The 22893-nt window shown below is 49.4% G+C and overlaps 1 protein-coding gene across 1 annotated transcript in view; it reads right to left on the reverse strand.

The window, feature by feature from the left end:
• Positions 1 to 12551, reverse strand: part of LOC142486096 (kielin/chordin-like protein) — a gene marked incomplete at both ends in the record, with an annotated part of 171133 nt that extends 158582 nt beyond the window's left edge. Inside the window, 2 exons of the mRNA XM_075584755.1 lie at positions 4807 to 4986; positions 12378 to 12551. Of these exons, the coding sequence (XP_075440870.1) occupies positions 4807 to 4986; positions 12378 to 12551 (354 nt within the window). The remainder of the gene's footprint in view (positions 1 to 4806; positions 4987 to 12377) is intronic.
• Between the last annotated feature and the right edge of the window lie 10342 nt (positions 12552 to 22893).

Here is a 22893-nt window from a genome sequence, read left to right on the forward strand (position 1 = left end):
TCCTGTCACAGTGTCACCCTGCTCAGGGACAGTATGGCTCCTGTCACTGTCACAGTGTCACCCTGCTCAGGGACAGCATGGCTCCTGTCACTGTCACCGTGTCACCCTGCTCAGGGACAGGCTGGCTCGTGTCACTGTCACCGTGTCACCCTGCTCAGGGATAGGCTGTCTCCTGTCACTGTCACCGTGTCACCCTGCTCAGGGACAGGCTGGCTCCTGTCACTGTCACTGTGTCACCCTGCTCAGGGACAGGCTGGCTCCTGTCACAGTGTCACCCTGCTCAGGGACAGGCTGGCTCCTGTCACTGTCACCGTATCACCCTGCTCAGGGACATGCTGGCTCCTGTCACTGTCACCGTGTCACCCTGCTCAGGGACAGGATGGCTCCTGTCACTGTCACCGTGTCACCCTGCTCAGGGACAGGATGGCTCCTATCACTGTCACTGTGTCACCCTGCTCAGGGACAGGCTGGTTCCTGTCACCGTGTCACCCTGCTCAGGGACAGGCTGGCTCCTGTCACTGTCACCGTGTCACCCTGCTCAGGGACAGGATGGCTCCTATCACTGTCACCGTGTCACCCTGCTCAGGGACAGGCTGGATCCTGTCACCGTGTCACCCTGCTCAGGGACAGGATGGCTCCTGTCACTGTCACCGTGTCACCCTGCTCAGGGACAGGATGGCTCCTGTCACTGTCTCCAAATAACCCCTTGCTGTGCCTCTTAATTAAATGAAACTTGTAACACCGAGGTAGGATGACAGTCTGTTTAGCAGTACCATTGGTTTTTATGTGCCTCACATGTGCTAATCAGGCTGTCAGGGTAGCACCTAATCCCATCCGGTGACCTGTAAGACCTATATACTGCAGCTAGAGACAGACTGGGGCAGCAGCTACATGTTAGGCCTGGGACCCGGTGCGCCCGCCGGCCCCACGTGAGTTCCCCACCAGCAGGGGAATCCTCGCGAGCCGGTCCCGGTCCTCCCTGGCGGCACAGCGCACTACACGCTGTGGCGCCTCAGCCGCTACGGGATACAAGAGAAGGGTGATCCCTAGCGTTGACGCGTCACGTGGTGTGGCTGTGAGCCAATGGGGAGGGGAGGCTTCGGGAGGAGGAGAGGCTTCGGGGAGCGGGGAGGAGTGTGGAGTGAAAGCAGGTGAGTGCGTGTCTGTGTGTGTGTCTGAGTGCGTGCGTGCCTGTCTGTGTGTGTGTATGAGTGCGTGAGTGCCTGTCTGTGTGTGTGTATGTGTGTGTCTGAGTGCGTGCGTGCCTGTCTGTGTGTGTGTGTGTCTGAGTGCGTGAGTGCCTGCCTCTGTCTGTGTGTGTGTGTGTGTCTGCGTGTGTGTATGAGTGCCTGCGTGTGTGTGTCTGAGTGTCTGTCTGTGTTTGTGTATGTGTGTGCCTGAGTGCGAGTGCCTGCCTCTGTCTGTGTGTGTATGTTTATGAGTGTGTGCGTGTGTGTGTGTGTGAGTGCCTGCGTGTGCGTGTGTGTGTGTGAGAGTGCCTGCGTGTGTGAGAGTGCCTGCGTGTGTGTATGAGTGCCTGCGTGTATGTATATGAGTGCCTGTGTGTGTGTATGAGTGCCTGTGTGTGTGTGTGTGTGTGTATGAGTGCCTGTGTGTGTGTGTGTGTGTGTGTCTGTGAGAGTGCCTGCGTGCGTGTGTATGAGTGCCTGCGTATGTGTATGAGTGCCTGCGTGCGTGCGTGTGTATGAGTGCCTGCGTGCGTGTGTATGAGTGCCTGTGTGTGTGTGTGTGTGTGTATGAGTGCCTGCGTGCGTGTGTGTGAGAGTGCCTGCGTGTGTGTATGAGTGCCTGCCTGCGTGTGTATGAGTGCCTGTGTGTGTGTGTGTGTGTGTGTGTGTATGAGTGCCTGTGTGTGTGTGTGTGTGTGTCTGTGAGAGTGCCTGCGTGTGTGTGTGTGTATGAGTGCCTGCGTATGTGTATGAGTGCCTGTGTGTGTGTGTGTGTGTATGAGTGCCTGTGTGTGTGTGTGTGTGTGTGTGTCTGTGAGAGTGCCTGCGTGTGTGTGTGTGTATGAGTGCCTGCGTGCGTGTGTGTGAGAGTGCCTGCGTGTGTGTATGAGTGCCTGCGTGCGTGTATGAGTGCCTGCGTGCGTGTGTGTGAGAGTGCCTGCGTGTGTGTATGAGTGCCTGCCTGCGTGTGTATGAGTGCCTGTGTGTGTGTGTGTGTGTGTATGAGTGCCTGTGTGTGTGTGTGTGTGTGTGTCTGTGAGAGTGCCTGCGTGTGTGTGTATATGAGTGCCTGCGTATGTGTATGAGTGCCTGCGTGCGTGCGTGCGTGTGTATGAGTGCCTGCGTGCGTGCGTGTGTATGAGTGCCTGCGTGCGTGTGTATGAGTGCCTGCGTGCGTGTGTATGAGTGCCTGTGTGTGTGTGTATGAGTGCCTGCGTGTGTGTGTGTATGAGTGCCTGCGTGCGTGTGTGTGAGAGTGCCTGCGTGTGTGTATGAGTGCCTGCGTGCGTGTGTGTGAGAGTGCCTGCGTGTGTGTATGAGTGCCTGCGTGCGTGTGTGTGAGAGTGCCTGCGTGTGTGTATGAGTGCCTGCCTGCGTGTGTATGAGTGCCTGTGTGTGTGTGTGTGTGTGTGTATGAGTGCCTGTGTGTGTGTGTGTGTGTGTGTGTGCCTGCGTGTGTGTGTGTGTGTATGAGTGCCTGCGTGTTTGTATGAGTGCCTGCCTGCGTGTGTATGAGTGCCTGCGTGTGTGAGAGTGACCGCATATCGCGGTCTGTGTCTGTCAGCGCCCCGCCTGTCTGCAGTGTGGGCGCGCTGACTGAGGGAGCGGGGCCTTAGCCTAAAGCAGGACAGCTTCAAAGGAGCCATTGTTTATGCAGCCTGCAGTGTGGAATTTAAAAGGGAGCGCAACAGGAGTGAAACAAGTGGACAACACGACACCTACTGCCCCTGAATCCTGGATTTGAACTACACTGGAAAGGAGGATATTATCTATCCCAGACTGCACATCTCAGCTGTATGCGTGTCTTTATTTATATAGCGCCATTAATGTACGTAGCGCGTCACAGCAGTAATACACACGACAATCATATAAATAACAAATAATACAAATAACACATAGAGGGGAGAAGTGCTTCAGACATAAAAGTAACATTTCGGAAGAGGAGTCCCTGCCCCGAGAAGCTTACAATCTAATTGGTAGGTAGGAGGACGTACAGAGACAGTAGGAGGGAGTTCTGGTAAGTGCGTCTGCAGGGGGCCAAGCTTTATGTATCGTGTATAGTATCAGCCACAGATCTACTCATATGCTTCGTTAAGCAAGTGTGTTTTAAGGTGGGTCTTAAAGGTGGATAGAGTGGGTGCTAGTCGGGTACTGAGGGGAAGGGCATTCCAGAGGTGTGGGGCAGTCAGTGAGAAAGGTTTAAGGCGGGAGAGGGCTTTAGATACAAAGGGGGTAGAGAGAAGACATCCTTGAGAAGAACGCAAGACTCGGGATGGTGCATAACGAGAAATTAGGGCTGAGATGTAAGGAGGGGCAGAAGAGTGTAAAGCTTTAAAAGTGAGTAGAAGAATGGAGTGTGAGATGCGGGATTTGATCGGAAGCCAGGAGAGGGATTTCATGAGGGGAGACGCTGAGACAGATCTAGGAAAGAGTAGAGTGATTCTGGCAGCAGCGTTTAGGATAGATTTTAGGGGAGACAGGTGAGAGGCAGGAAGGCCGGACAGCAGGAGGTTACAGAAGTCGAGACGGGAGAGAATGAGGGCCCGAGTCAGAGATTTAACAGTCGAGTAACAGAGGAAAGGGCGTATCTTTGTTATATTGCGGAGGAAAAAGCGACAAGTTTTAGAAATGTTTTGAATGTGAGGGGCGAATGTGAGAGAGGAGTCGAGTGTGACCCCTAGGCAGCGTGCTTGGGCTACTGGGTGAATGATCGCACAGTAATGTGGAAGGAGGTAGTAGGGCCAGGTTTGGGAGGAAGTATGAGGAGCTCTGTTTTAGCCATGTTGAGTTTAAGGCGGCGGAGGGCCATCCAGGATGATATAGCAGAGAGACATTCAGAAACTTTGGTCTGTACAGCAGGTGTAAGGACAGGTGTTGAAAAGTATATTTGTGTGTCGTCAATATATCCTCAATATCCGACTAACACCCTCTCTATCCACCTTTAAGACCCACCTTTGGGAAGTATATGAGTAGCACCGTGGCTGATAATTAACACCTCATACATAAACCTTAGCCCCCTGCAGACGCACTTACCAGAACACCCTCCTACTGTCTCTGTACGTTCTTCCTACATACTGATTAGATTGTAAGCTCTTTGGGGCAGGGACTCCTCTTCCTTAATGTTACTTTTATGTCTGAAGCACTTATTCTCATTATGTGTTATTTGTATTATTTGTTACTTATATGAGTGTCCCGTGTATTACTGCTGTGACGCGCTATGTACATTAATGGCGCTATATAAATAAAGACATACAATACACACCCTGCTCAGGGACAGGATGGCTCCTGTCACTGTCACTGTGTCACCCTGCTCATGGACAGGCTGGCTCCTGTCAGTGTCACCCTGCTCAGGGACAGGCTGGCTCCTGTCATTGTCACTGTGTCACCCTGCTCTGGGACAGGCTGGCTCCTGTCATTGTCACTGTGTCACCCTGCTTAGATACAGCTGGGCTCCTGTCATTGTCATTGTCACCCTGCTCATGGACAGGCTGGCTCCTGTCAGTGTCACCCTGCTCTGGGACAGGCTGGCTTCTGTCATTGTCATGGGGTCACCCTGCTCGGGGACAGGCTGGCTCCTGTCATTGTCACCGGGTCACCCTGCTCGGGGACAGCTCACCTGGCAGGCGCACTTGGTGCAGACGTCCCCGGGCGCCTGGAAGGCGTCTCCGCTCTGGTAGGCGCGCCCGTTGTGTTTGCAGATGCCAGCGCACCGCGGGCAGCATTCCCCGGGGGGGGTCACCGGGTACAGACAGGACACACGGGGACAGGGCACAGACACGCAGGTCACCTCCCCGTCCTGAGAGGGACACGGAAAGACAAGAACACTGATACCTGCAGAGCATTGCACTGTAATCCCATCACAGCCTGATATCTGCAGAGCATTGCACTGTAATCCCATCACTGCCTGATATCTGCAGAGCATTGCACTGAAATACCATCACTGCCTGATACATGCAGAGCATTGCAATCCCATCACTGCCTGATACCTGCAGAGCATTGCACTGTAATCCCATCACTGCCTGATACCTGCAGAGCATTGCACTGTAATCCCGTCACTGCCTGATACCTGCAGAGCATTGCACTGTAACCCCATCACTGCCTGATATCTGCAGAGCATTGCACTGTAATCCCATCACTGCCTGATACCTGCAGAGCATTGCACTGTAATCCCATCACTGCCTGATACATGCAGAGCATTGCACTGAAATCCCATCACTGTCTGATATCTGCAGAGCATTGCACTGTAATCCCATCACTGCCTGATATCTGCAGAGCATTGCACTGCACTGTAACCCCATCACTGCCTGCTATCTGCAGAGCATTGTACTGTAATCCCATCACTGCCTGATATCTGCAGAGCATTGCACTGTAACCCCATCACTGCCTGATACCTGCAGAGCATTGCACTGTAATCCCATCACTGCCTGATACCTGCAGAGCATTGCACTGTAATCCCGTCACTGCCTGATACCTGCAGAGCATTGCACTGTAACCCCATCACTGCCTGATATCTGCAGAGCATTGCACTGTAATCCCATCACTGCCTGATACCTGCAGAGCATTGCACTGTAATCCCATCACTGCCTGATACATGCAGAGCATTGCACTGAAATCCCATCACTGTCTGATATCTGCAGAGCATTGCACTGTAATCCCATCACTGCCTGATATCTGCAGAGCATTGCACTGCACTGTAACCCCATCACTGCCTGCTATCTGCAGAGCATTGCACTGTAATCCCATCACTGCCTGATATCTGCAGAGCATTGCACTGTAATCCCATCACTGCCTGCTATCTGCAGAGCATTGCACTGTAATCCCATCACTGCCTGCTATCTGCAGAGCATTGCACTGTAATCCCATCACTGCCTGCTATCTGCAGAGCATTGCACTGTAATCCCATCACTGCCTGCTATCTGCAGAGCATTGCACTGTAATCCCATCACTGCCTGCTATCTGCAGAGCATTGCACTGTAACCCCATCACTGCCTGATATCTGCAGAGCATTGCACTGTAATCCCATCACTGCCTGATATCTGCAGAGCATTGCACTGTAATCCCATCACTGCCTGATATCTGCAGAGCCGTGCACTGTAATCCCATCACTGCCTGATATCTGCAGAGCATTGCACTGTAACCCCATCACTGCCTGATATCTGCAGAGCATTGCACTGTAATACCATCACAGCCTGATACCTGCAGAGCATTGCACTGTAATCCCATCACTGCCTGATATCTGCAGAGCATTGCACTGTAACCCCATCACTGCCTGATATCTGCAGAGCATTGCACTGTAATCCCATCACAGCCTAATATCTGCAGAGCCTTGCACTGTAATCCCATCACTGCCTGATACCTGCAGAGCATTGCACTGTAATCCCATCACTGCCTGCCATCTGCAAAGCATTGCACTGTAACCCCATCACAGCCTGATATCTGCAGAGCATTGCACTGTAATCCCATCACTGCCTGATATCTGCAGAGCATTGCACTGTAATCCCATCACTGCCTGATATCTGAGGAGCATTGCACTGTAATCCCATCACTGCCTGATATCTGCAGAGCATTGCACTGTAATCCCATCACTGCCTGATATCTGAGGAGCATTGCACTGTAATCCCATCACTGCCTGATATCTGCAGAGCATTGCACTGTAATCCCATCACTGCCTGATATCTGAGGAGCATTGCACTGTAATCCCATCACTGCCTGATATCTGCAGAGCATTGCACTGTAATCCCATCACTGCCTGATATCTGCAGAGCATTGCACTGTAACCCCATCACTGCCTGATATCTGCAGAGCATTGCACTGTAACCCCATCACTGCCTGATATCTGCAGAGCCTTGCACTGTAATCCCATCACTGCCTGATATCTGCAGAGCATTGCACTGTAATCCCATCACTGCCTGATATCTGCAGAGCATTGCACTGTAACCCCATCACTGCCTGATACCTGCAGAGCATTGCACTGTAATCCCATCACTGCCTGATATCTGCAGAGCAATGCACTGTAATCCCATCACTGCCTGATACCTGCAGAGCATTGCACTGTAATCCCATCACTGCCTGATACCGGCAGAGCCTTGCACTGTAACCCCGTTACTGCCTGATATCTGCAGAGCATTGCACTGTAACCCCATCACTGCCTGATACCTGCAGAGCCTTGCACTGTAACCCCGTCACTGCCTGATATCTGCAGAGCATTGCACTGTAACCCCATCACTGCCTGATACCTGCAGAGCATTGCACTGTAATCCCATCACAGCCTGATATCTGCAGAGCATTGCACTGTAATCCCATCACTGCCTGATATCTGCAGAGCATTGCACTGTAATCCCATCACTGCCTGATATCTGCAGAGCATTGCACTGTAATCCCATCACTGCCTGATATCTGCAGAGCATTGCACTGTAATCCCATCACTGCCTGATACCTGCAGAGCATTGCACTGTAACCCCATCACTGCAAGATATCTGCAGAGCATTGCACTGTAATCCCATCACTGCCTGATACCTGCAGAGCATTGCACTGTAATCCCATCACTGCCTGATACCTGCAGAGCATTGCACTGTAACCCCATCACTGCCTGATACCTGCAGAGCATTGCACTGTAATCCCATCACAGCCTGATATCTGCAGAGCATTGCACTGTAATCCCATAACTGCCTGATACCTGCAGAGCATTGCACTGTAATCCCATAACTGCCTGATACCTGCAGAGCATTGCACTGTAATCCCATCACTGCCTGATATCTGCAGAGCATTGCACTGTAATCCCATCACTGCCTGATACCTGCAGAGCATTGCACTGTAATCCCATCACTGGCTGATACCTGCAGAGCATTGCACTGTAACCCCATCACTGCCTGATATCTGCAGAGCATTGCATTGTAACCCCATCACTGCCTGATATCTGCAGAGCATTGCACTGTAATCCCATCACAGCCTGATATCTGCAGAGCATTGCACTGTAACCCCATCACTGCCTGATACCTGCAGAGCATTGCACTGTAATCCCATCACTGCCTGATATCTGCAGAGCATTGCACTGTAACCCCATCACTGCCTGATACCTGCAGAGCATTGCACTGTAATCCCATCACTGCCTGATACCTGCAGAGCATTGCACTGTAACCCCATCACTGCCTGATATTTGCAGAGCATTGCACTGTAATCCCATCACTGCCTGATACCTGCAGAGCATTGCACTGTAACCCCATCACTGCCTGATATCTGCAGAGCATTGCACTGTAATCCCATCACAGCCTGATACCTGCAGAGCATTGCACTGTAACCCCATCACTGCCTGATACCTGCAGAGCATTGCACTGTAATCCCATCACTGCCTGATACCTGCAGAGCATTGCACTGTAATCCCATCACTGCCTGATATCTGCAGAGCATTGCACTGTAATCCCATCACTGCCTGATATCTGCAGAGCATTGCACTGTAATCCCATCACTGCCTGATATCTGCAGAGCATTGCACTGTAATCCCATCACTGCCTGATACCTGCAGAGCATTGCACTGTAACCCCATCACTGCCTGATACCTGCAGAGCATTGCACTGTAATCCCATCACTGCCTGATATCTGCAGAGCATTGCACTGTAACCCCATCACTGCCTGATATCTGCAGAGCATTGCACTGTAATCCCATCACTGCTTGATATCTGCAGAGCATTGCACTGTAATCCCATCACTGCCTGATTTCTGCAGAGCATTGCACTGTAACCCCATCACTGCCTGATATCTGCAGAGCATTGCACTGTAATCCCATCACTGCCTGATATCTGCAGAGCATTGCACTGTAACCCCATCACTGCCTGATACCTGCAGAGCATTGCAATGTAACCCCGTCACTGCAGAGCATTGCAATGTAACCCCATCACTGCCTGATATCTGCAGAGCATTGCACTGTAACCCCGTCACTGCCTGATATCTGCAGAGCATTGCACTGTAACCCCGTCACTGCCTGATATCTGCAGAGCATTGCACTGTAACCCCGTCACTGCCTGATATCTGCAGAGCATTGCACTGTAATCCCATCACTGCCTGATATCTGCAGAGCATTGCACTGTAACCCCGTCACTGCCTGATATCTGCAGAGCATTGCACTGTAACCCCGTCACTGCCTGATATCTGCAGAGCATTGCACTGTAATCCCATCACTGCCTGATATCTGCAGAGCATTGCACTGTAATCCCATCACTGCCTGATATCTGTAGAGCATTGCACTGTAATCCCATCACTGCCTGATATCTGCAGAGCATTGCACTGTAACCCCATCACTGCCTGATATCTGTAGAGCATTGCACTGTAACCCCATCACAGCCTGATATCTGCAGAGCATTGCACTGTAACCCCATCACTGCCTGATACCTGCAGAGCATTGCACTTTAATCCCATCACTGCCTGATACCTGCAGAGCATTGCACTGTAACCCCATCACTGCCTGATACCTGCAGAGCATTGCACTGTAATCCCATCACTGCCTGATACCTGCAGAGCATTGCACTGTAACCCCATCACTGCCTGATATCTGCAGAGCATTGCACTGTAACCCCATCACAGCCTGATATCTGCAGAGCATTGCACTGTAACCCCATCACTGCCTGATATCTGCAGAGCCTTGCACTGTAATCCCATCACTGCCTGATACCTGCAGAGCATTGCACTGTAATCCCACCACAGCCTGATATCTGCAGAGCATTGCACTGTAATCCCATCACTGCCTGATTTCTGCAGAGCATTGCACTGTAATCCCACCACAGCCTGATATCTGCAGAGCATTGCACTGTAATCCCATCACTGCCTGATTTCTGCAGAGCATTGCACTGTAATCCCATCACTGCCTGATAACTGCAGAGCATTGCACTGTAACCCCATCACAGCCTGATATCTGCAGAGCATTGCACTAACCCCATTACTGCCTGATATCTGCAGAGCATTGCACTAACCCCATTACTGCCTGATATCTGCAGAGCATTGCACTGTAACCCCATCACTGCCTGATAGCTGCAGAGCATTGCACTGTAATCCCATCACTGCCTGATATCTGCAGAGCATTGCACTGTAACCCCATCACTGCCTGATATCTGCAGAGCATTGCACTGTAACCCCATCACAGCCTGATATCTGCAGAGCATTGCACTGTAACCCCATCACTGCCTGATACCTGCAGAGCATTGCACTGTAATCCCATCACTGCCTGATACCTGCAGAGCATTGCACTGTAACCCCATCACTGCCTGATATCTGCAGAGTATTGCACTGTAACCCCATCACAGCCTGATATCTGCAGAGCATTGCACTGTAACCCCATCACTGCCTGATATCTGCAGAGCCTTGCACTGTAATCCCATCACTGCCTGATACCTGCAGAGCAGATGCACTGTAATCCCATCACTGCCTGATACCTGCAGAGCATTGCACTGTAATCCCATCACTGCCTGATACCTGCAGAGCATTGCACTGTAATCCCACCACAGCCTGATATCTGCAGTGCATTGCACTGTAATCCCATCACTGCCTGATTTCTGCAGAGCATTGCACTGTAATCCCATCACTGCCTGATATCTGCTGAGCATTGCACTGTAACCCCATCACAGCCTGATATCTGCAGAGCATTGCACTTTAACCCCATCACTGCCTGATATCTGCAGAGCATTGCACTAACCCCATTACTGCCTGATATCTGCAGAGCATTGCACTAACCCCATTACTGCCTGATATCTGCAGAGCATTGCACTGTAACCCCATCACTGCCTGATATCTGCAGAGCATTGCACTGTAATCCCATCACTGCCTGATATCTGCAGAGCATTGCACTGTAATCCCATCACTGCCTGATACCTGCAGAGCATTGCACTGTAACCCCATCACAGCCTGATATCTGCAGAGCATTGCTCCATATTCCCAGCACAGTGTGACATCTGCAGGAGCAGCGGCTGCACTCCTCCTCGGGGAAGCTCTCTCCCCCCCCCCTGCGCTCCCCCCCTCTCACCCTGCAGGAGCAGCGGCTGCACTCCTCCTCGGGGTCGGGAAGCCCCCCCCCCCTGCGCTCCCCCCTCTCACCCTGCAGGAGCACCGGCTGCACTCCTCCTCGGGGTCGGGGAAGCTCTCTCCCCCCCCTGCGCTCCCCCCTCTCACCCTGCAGGAGCACCAGCTGCACTCCTCCTCGGGGTCGGGAAGCCCCCCCCCCCCCGCGCTCCCCCCTCTCACCCTGCAGGAGCAGCGGCTGCACTCCTCCTCGGGGAATCTCCCTCCCCCCCCCCCCTCTCACCCTGCAGGAGCAGCGGCTGCACTCCTCCTCAGGGTCGGGGAATCTCTCCCTCCCCCCCCCCCCCTGTGCTCCCCCCCTCTCACCCTGCAGGAGCACCGGCTGCACTCCTCCTCGAGGAAGCTCTCTCCCCCCCCCCCCCCTGTGCTCCCCCCATCTCACCCTGCAGGAGCACCGGCTGCTCTCCTCCTCGGGGAAGCTCTCTCCCCCCTCTCACCCTGCAGGAGCAGCGGCTGCACTCCTCCTCGGGGAAGCTCTCTCCCCCCCCCTGTGCTCCCCCCTCTCACCCTGCAGGAGCAGTGGCTGCACTCCTCCTCGGGGTCGGGGAATCTCTCCCCCCCCCCCGTGCTCCCCCCCTCTCACCCTGCAGGAGCACCGGCTGCACTCCTCCTCGGGGAAGCTCTCTCCCCCCCCCCCTGTGCTCCCCCCTCTCACCCTGCAGGAGCAGAGGATGCACTCCTCCTCGGGGAAGCTCCCTCCCTCCCCCCCCCCGTGCTCCCCCCCTCTCACCCTGCAGGAGCAGCGGCTGCACTCCTCCTCGGGTAAGCTCCCCCCCCCCCCTGCGCTCCCCCCCTCTCACCCTGCAGGAGCAGCGGCTGCACTCCTCCTCGGGGTCGGGGAAGCTCCCTCCCCCCCCCCGTGCTCCCCCCCTCTCACCCTGCTCCCCCCCTCTCACCCTGCAGGAGCAGCGGATGCACTCCTCCTCGGGGAAGCTCTCCCCCCCCCCCCCCCCCCTGTGCTCCCCCCTCTCACCCTGCAGGAGCAGCGGATGCACTCCTCCTCGGGGAAGCTCTCTCCCCCCCCCCCCCCTGTGCTCCCCCCTCTCACCCTGCAGGAGCAGCGGATGCACTCCTCCTCGGGGAAGCTCCCTCCCTCCCCCCCCCTGTGCTCCCCCCTCTCACCCTGCAGGAGCAGCGGCTGCACTCCTCCTCGGGGTCGGGGAAGCTCTCGCCGTTGGCGCAGTCTCGCCCGCTGTAGTTGCAGCCGTCACACACCGGGCACAGGCATGCGTCCTCCGCGGGGTGCGGGCAGGTCACCTGACCACAGGACTGAGGGCCACAGGTCACATGACCTCTCTGCGGAGAGAATCACAGAGGGCGGAGGGCTGTAGTATATAGCAGGCGGAGGGCTGTGGTATATAGCAGGCGGAGGGCTGCGGTATATAGCAGGGGGAGGGCTGCGGTATATAGCAGGAGGAGGGCTGTGGTATATAGCAGGAGGAGGGCTGTGGTATATAGCAGGCGGAGGGCTGTAGTATATAGCAGGAGGAGGGCTGCGGTATATAGCAGGAGGAGGGCTGCGGTATATAGCAGGAGGAGGGCTGTGGCATATAGCAGGCGGAGGGCTGCGGTATATAGCAGGCGGAGGGCTGTGGTATATAGCAGGAGGAGGGCTGTGGTATATAGCAGGAGGAGGGCTGCGGTATATAGCAGGAGGAGGGCTGTGGTATATAGCAGGAGGAGGGCTGTGGTATATAGCAGGCGGAGGGCTGTGGTATATAGCAGGAGGAGGGCTGTGGTATATAGCAGGCGGAGGGCTGTGGTATATAGCAGGCGGAGGGCTGTGGTATATAGCAGGAGGAGGGCTGTGGTATATAGCAGGCGGAGGGCTGCGGTATATAGCAGGAGGAGGGCTGCGGTATATAGCAGGCGGAGGGCTGCGGTATATAGCAGGCGGAGGGCTGCGGTATATAGCAGGCGGAGGGCTGCGGTATATAGCAGGAGGAGGGCTGTGGTATACAGCAGGAGGAGGGCTGTGGTATATAGCAGGAGGAGGGCTGTGGCATATAGCAGGCGGAGGGCTGTGGTATATAGCAGGGGGAGGGCTGTGGTATATAGCAGGAGGAGGGCTGTGGTATATAGCAGGGGGAGGGCTGCGGTATATAGCAGGCGGAGGGCTGTGGTATATAGCAGGCGGAGGGCTGTGGTATATAGCAGGCGGAGGGCTGCGGTATATAGCAGGAGGAGGGCTGTGGTATATAGCAGGCGGAGGGCTGTGGTATATAGCAGGCGGAGGGCTGTGGTATATAGCAGGGGGAGGGCTGTGGTATATAGCAGGGGGAGGGCTGTGGTATATAGCAGGAGGAGGGCTGTGGTATATAGCAGGCGGAGGGCTGTGGTATATAGCAGGAGGAGGGCTGCGGTATATAGCAGGGGGAGGGCTGCGGTATATAGCAGGAGGAGGGCTGCGGTATATAGCAGGAGGAGGGCTGTGGTATATAGCAGGCGGAGGGCTGTGGTATATAGCAGGAGGGCGGCTGTGGTATATAGCAGGAGGAGGGCTGTGGTATATAGCAGGCGGAGGGCTGCGGTATATAGCAGGAGGAGGGCTGTGGTATATAGCAGGGGGAGGGCTGCGGTATATAGCAGGAGGAGGGCTGTGGTATATAGCAGGGGGAGGGCTGCGGTATATAGCAGGAGGAGGGCTGTGGTATATAGCAGGCGGAGGGCTGTGGTATATAGCAGGCGGGGGGCTGTGGTATATAGCAGGGGGAGGGCTGTGGTATATAGCAGGCGGAGGGCTGTGGTATATAGCAGGCGGAGGGCTGTGGTATATAGCAGGCGGAGGGCTGTGGTATATAGCAGGCGGAGGGCTGTGGTATATAGCAGGCGGAGGGCTGCGGTATATAGCAGGCGGAGGGCTGCGGTATATAGCAGGCGGAGGGCTGCGGTATATAGCAGGCGGAGGGCTGCGGTATATAGCAGGGGGAGGGCTGCGGTATATAGCAGGCGGAGGGCTGTGGTATATAGCAGGGGGAGGGCTGCGGTATATAGCAGGGGGAGGGCTGCGGTATATAGCAGGGGGAGGGCTGCGGTATATAGCAGGCGGAGGGCTGTGGTATATAGCAGGAGGAGGGCTGCGGTATATTGCAGGAGGAGGGCTGTGGTATATAGCAGGAGGAGGGCTGTGGTATATAGCAGGCGGAGGGCTGTGGTATATAGCAGGCGGAGGGCTGTGGTATATAGCAGGAGGAGGGCTGTGGTATATAGCAGGAGGAGGGCTGTGGTATATAGCAGGAGGAGGGCTGTGGTATATAGCAGGAGGAGGGCTGAGGTATATAGCAGGGGGAGGGCTGCGGTATATAGCAGGCGGAGGGCTGCGGTATATAGCAGGGGGAGGGCTGCGGTATATAGCAGGGGGAGGGCTGCGGTATATAGCAGGGGGAGGGCTGCGGTATATAGCAGGGGGAGGGCTGCGGTATATAGCAGGGGGAGGGCTGCGGTATATAGCAGGGGGAGGGCTGTGGTATATAGCAGGCGGAGGGCTGTGGTATATAGCAGGAGGAGGGCTGTGGTATATAGCAGGAGGAGGGCTGTGGTATATAGCAGGCGGAGGGCTGTGGTATATAGCAGGCGGAGGGCTGCGGTATATAGCAGGAGGAGGGCTGCGGTATATAGCAGGCGGAGGGCTGTGGTATATAGCAGGCGGAGGGCTGCGGTATATAGCAGGCGGAGGGCTGCGGTATATAGCAGGAGGAGGGCTGTGGTATATAGCAGGCGGAGGGCTGTGGTATATAGCAGGCGGAGGGCTGTGGTATATAGCAGGCGGAGGGCTGTGGTATATAGCAGGGGGAGGGCTGTGGTATATAGCAGGCGGAGGGCTGTGGTATATAGCAGGGGGAGGGCTGTGGTATATAGCAGGGGGAGGGCTGTGGTATATAGCAGGAGGAGGGCTGTGGTATATAGCAGGAGGAGGGCTGCGGTATATAGCAGGCGGAGGGCTGTGGTATATAGCAGGAGGAGGGCTGTGGTATATAGCAGGCGGAGGGCTGTGGTATATAGCAGGCGGAGGGCTGTGGTATATAGCAGGAGGAGGGCTGTGGTATATAGCAGGAGGAGGGCTGTGGTATATAGCAGGCGGGGGGCTGTGGTATATAGCAGGGGGAGGGCTGTGGTATATAGCAGGGGGAGGGCTGTGGTATATAGCAGGAGGAGGGCTGCGGTATATAGCAGGCGGAGGGCTGTGGTATATAGCAGGCGGAGGGCTGTGGTATATAGCAGGAGGAGGGCTGTGGTATATAGCAGGAGGAGGGCTGTGGTATATAGCAGGCGGAGGGCTGTGGTATATAGCAGGAGGAGGGCTGTGGTATATAGCAGGCGGAGGGCTGTGGTATATAGCAGGAGGAGGGCTGTGGTATATAGCAGGGGGAGGGCTGCGGTATATAGCAGGGGGAGGGCTGCGGTATATAGCAGGGGGAGGGCTGCGGTATATAGCAGGGGGAGGGCTGCGGTATATAGCAGGAGGAGGGCTGCGGTATATAGCAGGAGGAGGGCTGTGGTATATAGCGGGGGGAGGGCTGCGGTATATAGCAGGGGGAGGTATATAGCAGGCGGAGGGCTGTGGTATATAGCAGGCGGAGGGCTGTGGTATATAGCAGGCGGAGGGCTGTGGTATATAGCAGGCGGAGGGCTGTGGTATATAGCAGGAGGAGGGCTGTGGTATATAGCAGGAGGAGGGCTGTGGTATATAGCAGGCGGAGGGCTGTGGTATATAGCAGGCGGAGGGCTGTGGTATATAGCAGGCGGAGGGCTGTGGTATATAGCAGGCGGAGGGCTGTAGTATATAGCAGGAGGAGGGCTGTGGTATATAGCAGGCGGAGGGCTGTGGTATATAGCAGGAGGAGGGCTGTGGTATATAGCAGGAGGAGGGCTGTAGTATATAGCAGGAGGAGGGCTGTGGTATACAGCAGGAGGAGGGCTGTGGTATATAGCAGGCGGAGGGAGGGCTGTGGTATATAGCAGGAGGAGGGCTGTGGTATATAGCAGGAGGAGGGCTGTGGTATATAGCAGGAGGAGGGCTGTGGTATATAGCAGGAGGAGGGCTGTGGTATATAGCAGGAGGAGGGCTGTGGTATATAGCAGGAGGAGGGCTGTGGTATATAGCAGGAGGAGGGCTGTGGTATATAGCAGGAGGAGGGCTGTGGTATATAGCAGGAGGAGGGCTGTGGTATATAGCAGGAGGAGGGCTGTGGTATATAGCAGGAGGAGGGCTGTGGTATATAGCAGGCGGAGGGCTGTGGTATATAGCAGGAGGAGGGCTGTGGTATATAGCAGGAGGAGGGCTGTGGTATATAGCAGGCGGAGGGCTGTGGTATATAGCAGGCTGAGGGCTGTGGTATATAGCAGGCGGAGGGCTGTGGTATATAGCAGGCGGAGGGCTGTGGTATATAGCAGGCGGAGGGCTGTGGTATATAGCAGGCGGGGGGCTGTGGTATATAGCAGGAGGAGGGCTGCGGTATATAGCAGGCGGAGGGCTGTGGTATATAGCAGGGGGAGGGCAGTGGTATATAGCAGGAGGAGGGCTGTGGTATATAGCAGGCGGGGGGCTGTGGTATATAGCAGGAGGAGGGCTGTGGTATATAGCAGGCGGAGGGCTGTGGTATATAGCAGGCGGAGGGCTGTGGTATATAGCCGGCGGAGGGCTGTGGTATATAGCAGGCGGAGGGCTGTGGTATATAGCAGGCGGAGGGCTGTGGTATATAGCAGGCGGGGGGCTGTGGTATATAGCAGGAGGAGGGCTGCGGTATATAGCAGGCGGAGGGCTGTGGTATATAGCAGGAGGAGGGCTGCGGTATATAGCAGGCGGAGGGCTGTGGTATATAGCAGGAGGAGGGCTGTGGTATATAGCAGGAGGAGGGCTGCGGTATATAGCAGGCGGAGGGCTGCGGTATATAGCAGGCGGAGGGCTGTGGTATATAGCAGGAGGAGGGCTGTGGTATATAGCAGGAGGAGGGCTGCGGTATATAGCAGGCGGAGGGCTGTGGTATATAGCAGGCGGAGGACTGAAGGAGTAAGCTTCCTGCCTTTGTAGTGGGTGAAGCTGGCTCCGTGTGACCTTGGGGGAGCCCTTTACCTCGCTGTACGCTCTGCGGGGCAGGGACCCGTATACATTGCGTCGGGAGGTGGCGTGAATGTGATGAACAGGGATCACCCCGCGGAAGCATCGCCTGGTCGGCAGCGCCGGCAAACTACTACTGCGTAACACTGAGCGAAGCTCGGGGAGAGGAGGAAACGCTGGGACTGGGCTGGAATTGGTCCTACCGCTTCACAGACCACAGCGTCACGCGTGGCCCAGCACCCCCCCCCCTCACAGACCACAGCGTCACGCGTGGCCCAGCACCCCCCCCTCACAGACCACAGCATCACGCGTGGCCCAGCACCCCCCCCTCACAGACCACAGCGTCACGCGTGGCCCAGCACCCCCCCCTCACAGACCACAGCACATATAAACACTATCTATACATACATACACACACACATATAAACACTATCTATACATACACACACACACACATATAAACACTATCTATACATACACACACACACACATATAAACACTATCTATACATACACACACAACACACATATAAACACTATCTATACATACATACACACACACATATAAACACTATCTATACATACATACACACACACATATAAACACTATCTATACATACATACACACACACATATAAACACTATCTATACATACATACACACACACATATAAACACTATCTATACATACATACACACACACATATAAACACTATCTAAACATACATACACACACACATATAAACACTATCTATACATACATACACACACACACATATAAACACTATCTATACATACATACACACACACATATAAACACTATCTATACATACATACACACACACATATAAACACTATCTATACATACATACACACACACATATAAACACTATCTATACATACATACACACACACATATAAACACTATCTATACATACATACACACACATATATAAACACTATCTATACATACATACACACACACATATAAACACTATCTATACATACATACACACACACATATAAACACTATCTATACATACATACACACACACATATAAACACTATCTATACATACATACACACACACACATATAAACACTATCTATACATACATACACACACACACACACACACACACATATAAACACTATCTTTACATACATACACACACACACACATATAAACACTATCTATACATACATACACACACACATATAAACACTATCTATACATACATACACACACACATATAAACACTATCTATACATACATACACACACACATAAACACTATCTATACATACATACACACACACACACACATATAAACACTATCTATACATACATACACACACACACACATATAAACACTATCTATACATACATACACACACAACACACATATAAACACTATCTATACATACATACACACACAACACATATAAACACTATCTATACATACATACACACACAACACACATATAAACACTATCTATACATACACACACAACACACATATAAACACTATCTATACATACATACACACACAACACACATATAAACACTATCTATACATGCATACACACACAACACACATATAAACACTATCTATACATACATACACACACACATATAAACACTATCTATACATACATACACACACAACACACATATAAACACTATCTATACATACATACACACACAACACACATATAAACACTATCTATACATACATACACACACATATAAACACTATCTATACATACATACACACACACATATAAACACTATCTATACACACATATAAACACTATCTATACATACATACACACACACATATAAACACTATCTATACATACATACACACACACATATAAACACTATCTATACATACATACACACACACATATAAACACTATCTATACATACACACACAACACACATATAAACACTATCTATACATACATACACACACACATATAAACACTATCTATACATACATACACACACACATATAAACACTATCTATACATACATACACACACACATATAAACACTATCTATACATACATACACACACACATATAAACACTATCTATACATACATACACACACACATATAAACACTATCTAAACATACATACACACACACATATAAACACTATCTATACATACATACACACACACACATATAAACACTATCTATACATACATACACACACACATATAAACACTATCTATACATACATACACACACACATATAAACACTATCTATACATACATACACACACACATATAAACACTATCTATACATACATACACACACACATAAACACTATCTATACATACATACACACACATATATAAACACTATCTATACATACATACACACACACATATAAACACTATCTATACATACATACACACACACACATATAAACACTATCTATACATACATACACACACACACACACACATATATAAACACTATCTTTACATACATACACACACACACATATAAACACTATCTATACATACATACACACACACATATAAACACTATCTATACATACATACACACACACATATAAACACTATCTATACATACATACACACACACATAAACACTATCTATACATACATACACACACACACACACATATAAACACTATCTATACATACATACACACACACACACATATAAACACTATCTATACATACATACACACACAACACACATATAAACACTATCTATACATACATACACACACAACACACATATAAACACTATCTATACATACATACACACACACATATAAACACTATCTATACATACATACACACACACATATAAACACTATCTATACATACATACACACACAACACACATATAAACACTATCTATACATACACACACAACACACATATAAACACTATCTATACATACATACACACACAACACACATATAAACACTATCTATACATGCATACACACACAACACACATATAAACACTATCTATACATACATACACACACACATATAAACACTATCTATACATACATACACACACAACACACATATAAACACTATCTATACATACATACACACACAACACACACATAAACACTATCTATACATACATACACACACATATAAACACTATCTATACATACATACACACACACATATAAACACTATCTATACACACATATAAACACTATCTATACATACATACACACACACATATAAACACTATCTATACATACATACACACACACATATAAACACTATCTATACATACATACACACACACATATAAACACTATCTATACATACATACACACACACATATAAACACTATCTATACATACATACACACACACATATAAACACTATCTATACATACATACACACACAACACACATATAAACACTATCTATACATACATACACACACAACACACATATAAACACTATCTATACATACATACACACACACACATATAAACACTATCTATACATACATACACACACAACACACATATAAACACTATCTATACATACATACACACACACATATAAACACTATCTATACATACACACAACACACATATAAACACTATCTATACATTCATACACACACATATAAACACTATCTATACATACATACACACACACATATAAACACTATCTATACATACATACACACACACACATATAAACACTATCTATACATACATACACACACAACACACATATAACACTATCTATACATACATACACACACACATATAAACACTATCTATACATACACACACACACATATAAACACTATCTATACATACATACACACACACACATATAAACACTATCTATACATACATACACACACAACACACATATAAACACTATCTATACATACATACACACACACATATAAACACTATCTATACATACACACACAACACACATATAAACACTATCTATACATACATACACACACAACACACATATAAACACTATCTATACATATATACACACACACACAACACACATATAAACACTATCTATACATACATACACACACATATAAACACTATCTATACATACACACACAACACACATATAAACACTATCTATACATACATACACACACAACACACATATAAACACGATCTATACATATATACACACACATATAAACACTATCTATACATACATACACACACACATATAAACACTATCTATACACACACACACACACACACACACACACACACACACACACACACACATATAAACACTATCTATACATACACACACACACATATAAACACTATCTATACATACATACACACACAACACACATATAAACACTATCTATACATACATACACACACACATATAAACACTATCTATACATACATACACACACACATAAACACTATCTATACATACACACACACACACATATAAACACTATCTATACATACACACACAACACACATATAAACACTATCTATACATACATACACACACACATATAAACACTATCTATACATACATACACACACACATATAAACACTATCTATACATACATACACACACACATAAACACTATCTATACATACACACACACACACATATAAACACTATCTATACATACACACACAACACACATATAAACACTATCTATACATACATACACACACACATATAAACACTATCTATACATACATACACACACACACATATAAACACTATCTATACATACATACACACACAACACACATATAAACACTATCTATACATACATACACACACACATATAAACACTATCTATACATACATACACACACACATATAAACACTATCTATACATACATACACACACACATATAAACACTATTTATACATACATACACACACACATATAAACACTATCTATACATACATACACACACACATATAAACACTATCTATACATACACACACACACACATAAACACTATCTATGCATACACACACAACACACATATAAACACTATCTATACATACATACACACACAACACACATATAAACACTATCTATACATACATACACACACACATATAAACACTATCTATACATACATACACACACAACACACATATAAACACTATCTATACATACATACACACACACACATATAAACACTATCTATACATACACACACAACACACATATAAACACTATCTATACATACACACACAACACACTTATAAACACTATCTATACATACATACACACACACACATATAAACACTATCTATACATACATACACACACACATATAAACACTATCTATACATACATACACACACAACACACATATAAACACTATCTATACATACATACACACACACATATAAACACTATCTATACATACACACACAACACACATATAAACACTATCTATACATACATACACACACACATATAAACACTATCTATACATACATACACACACAACACACATATAAACACTATCTATACATGCATACATACTGCACATATACAACACACACTATATATAA

This window comes from Ascaphus truei, unplaced genomic scaffold (assembly GCF_040206685.1).
Source record: "Ascaphus truei isolate aAscTru1 unplaced genomic scaffold, aAscTru1.hap1 HAP1_SCAFFOLD_736, whole genome shotgun sequence".
Lineage (NCBI taxonomy): Eukaryota > Metazoa > Chordata > Amphibia > Anura > Ascaphidae > Ascaphus > Ascaphus truei.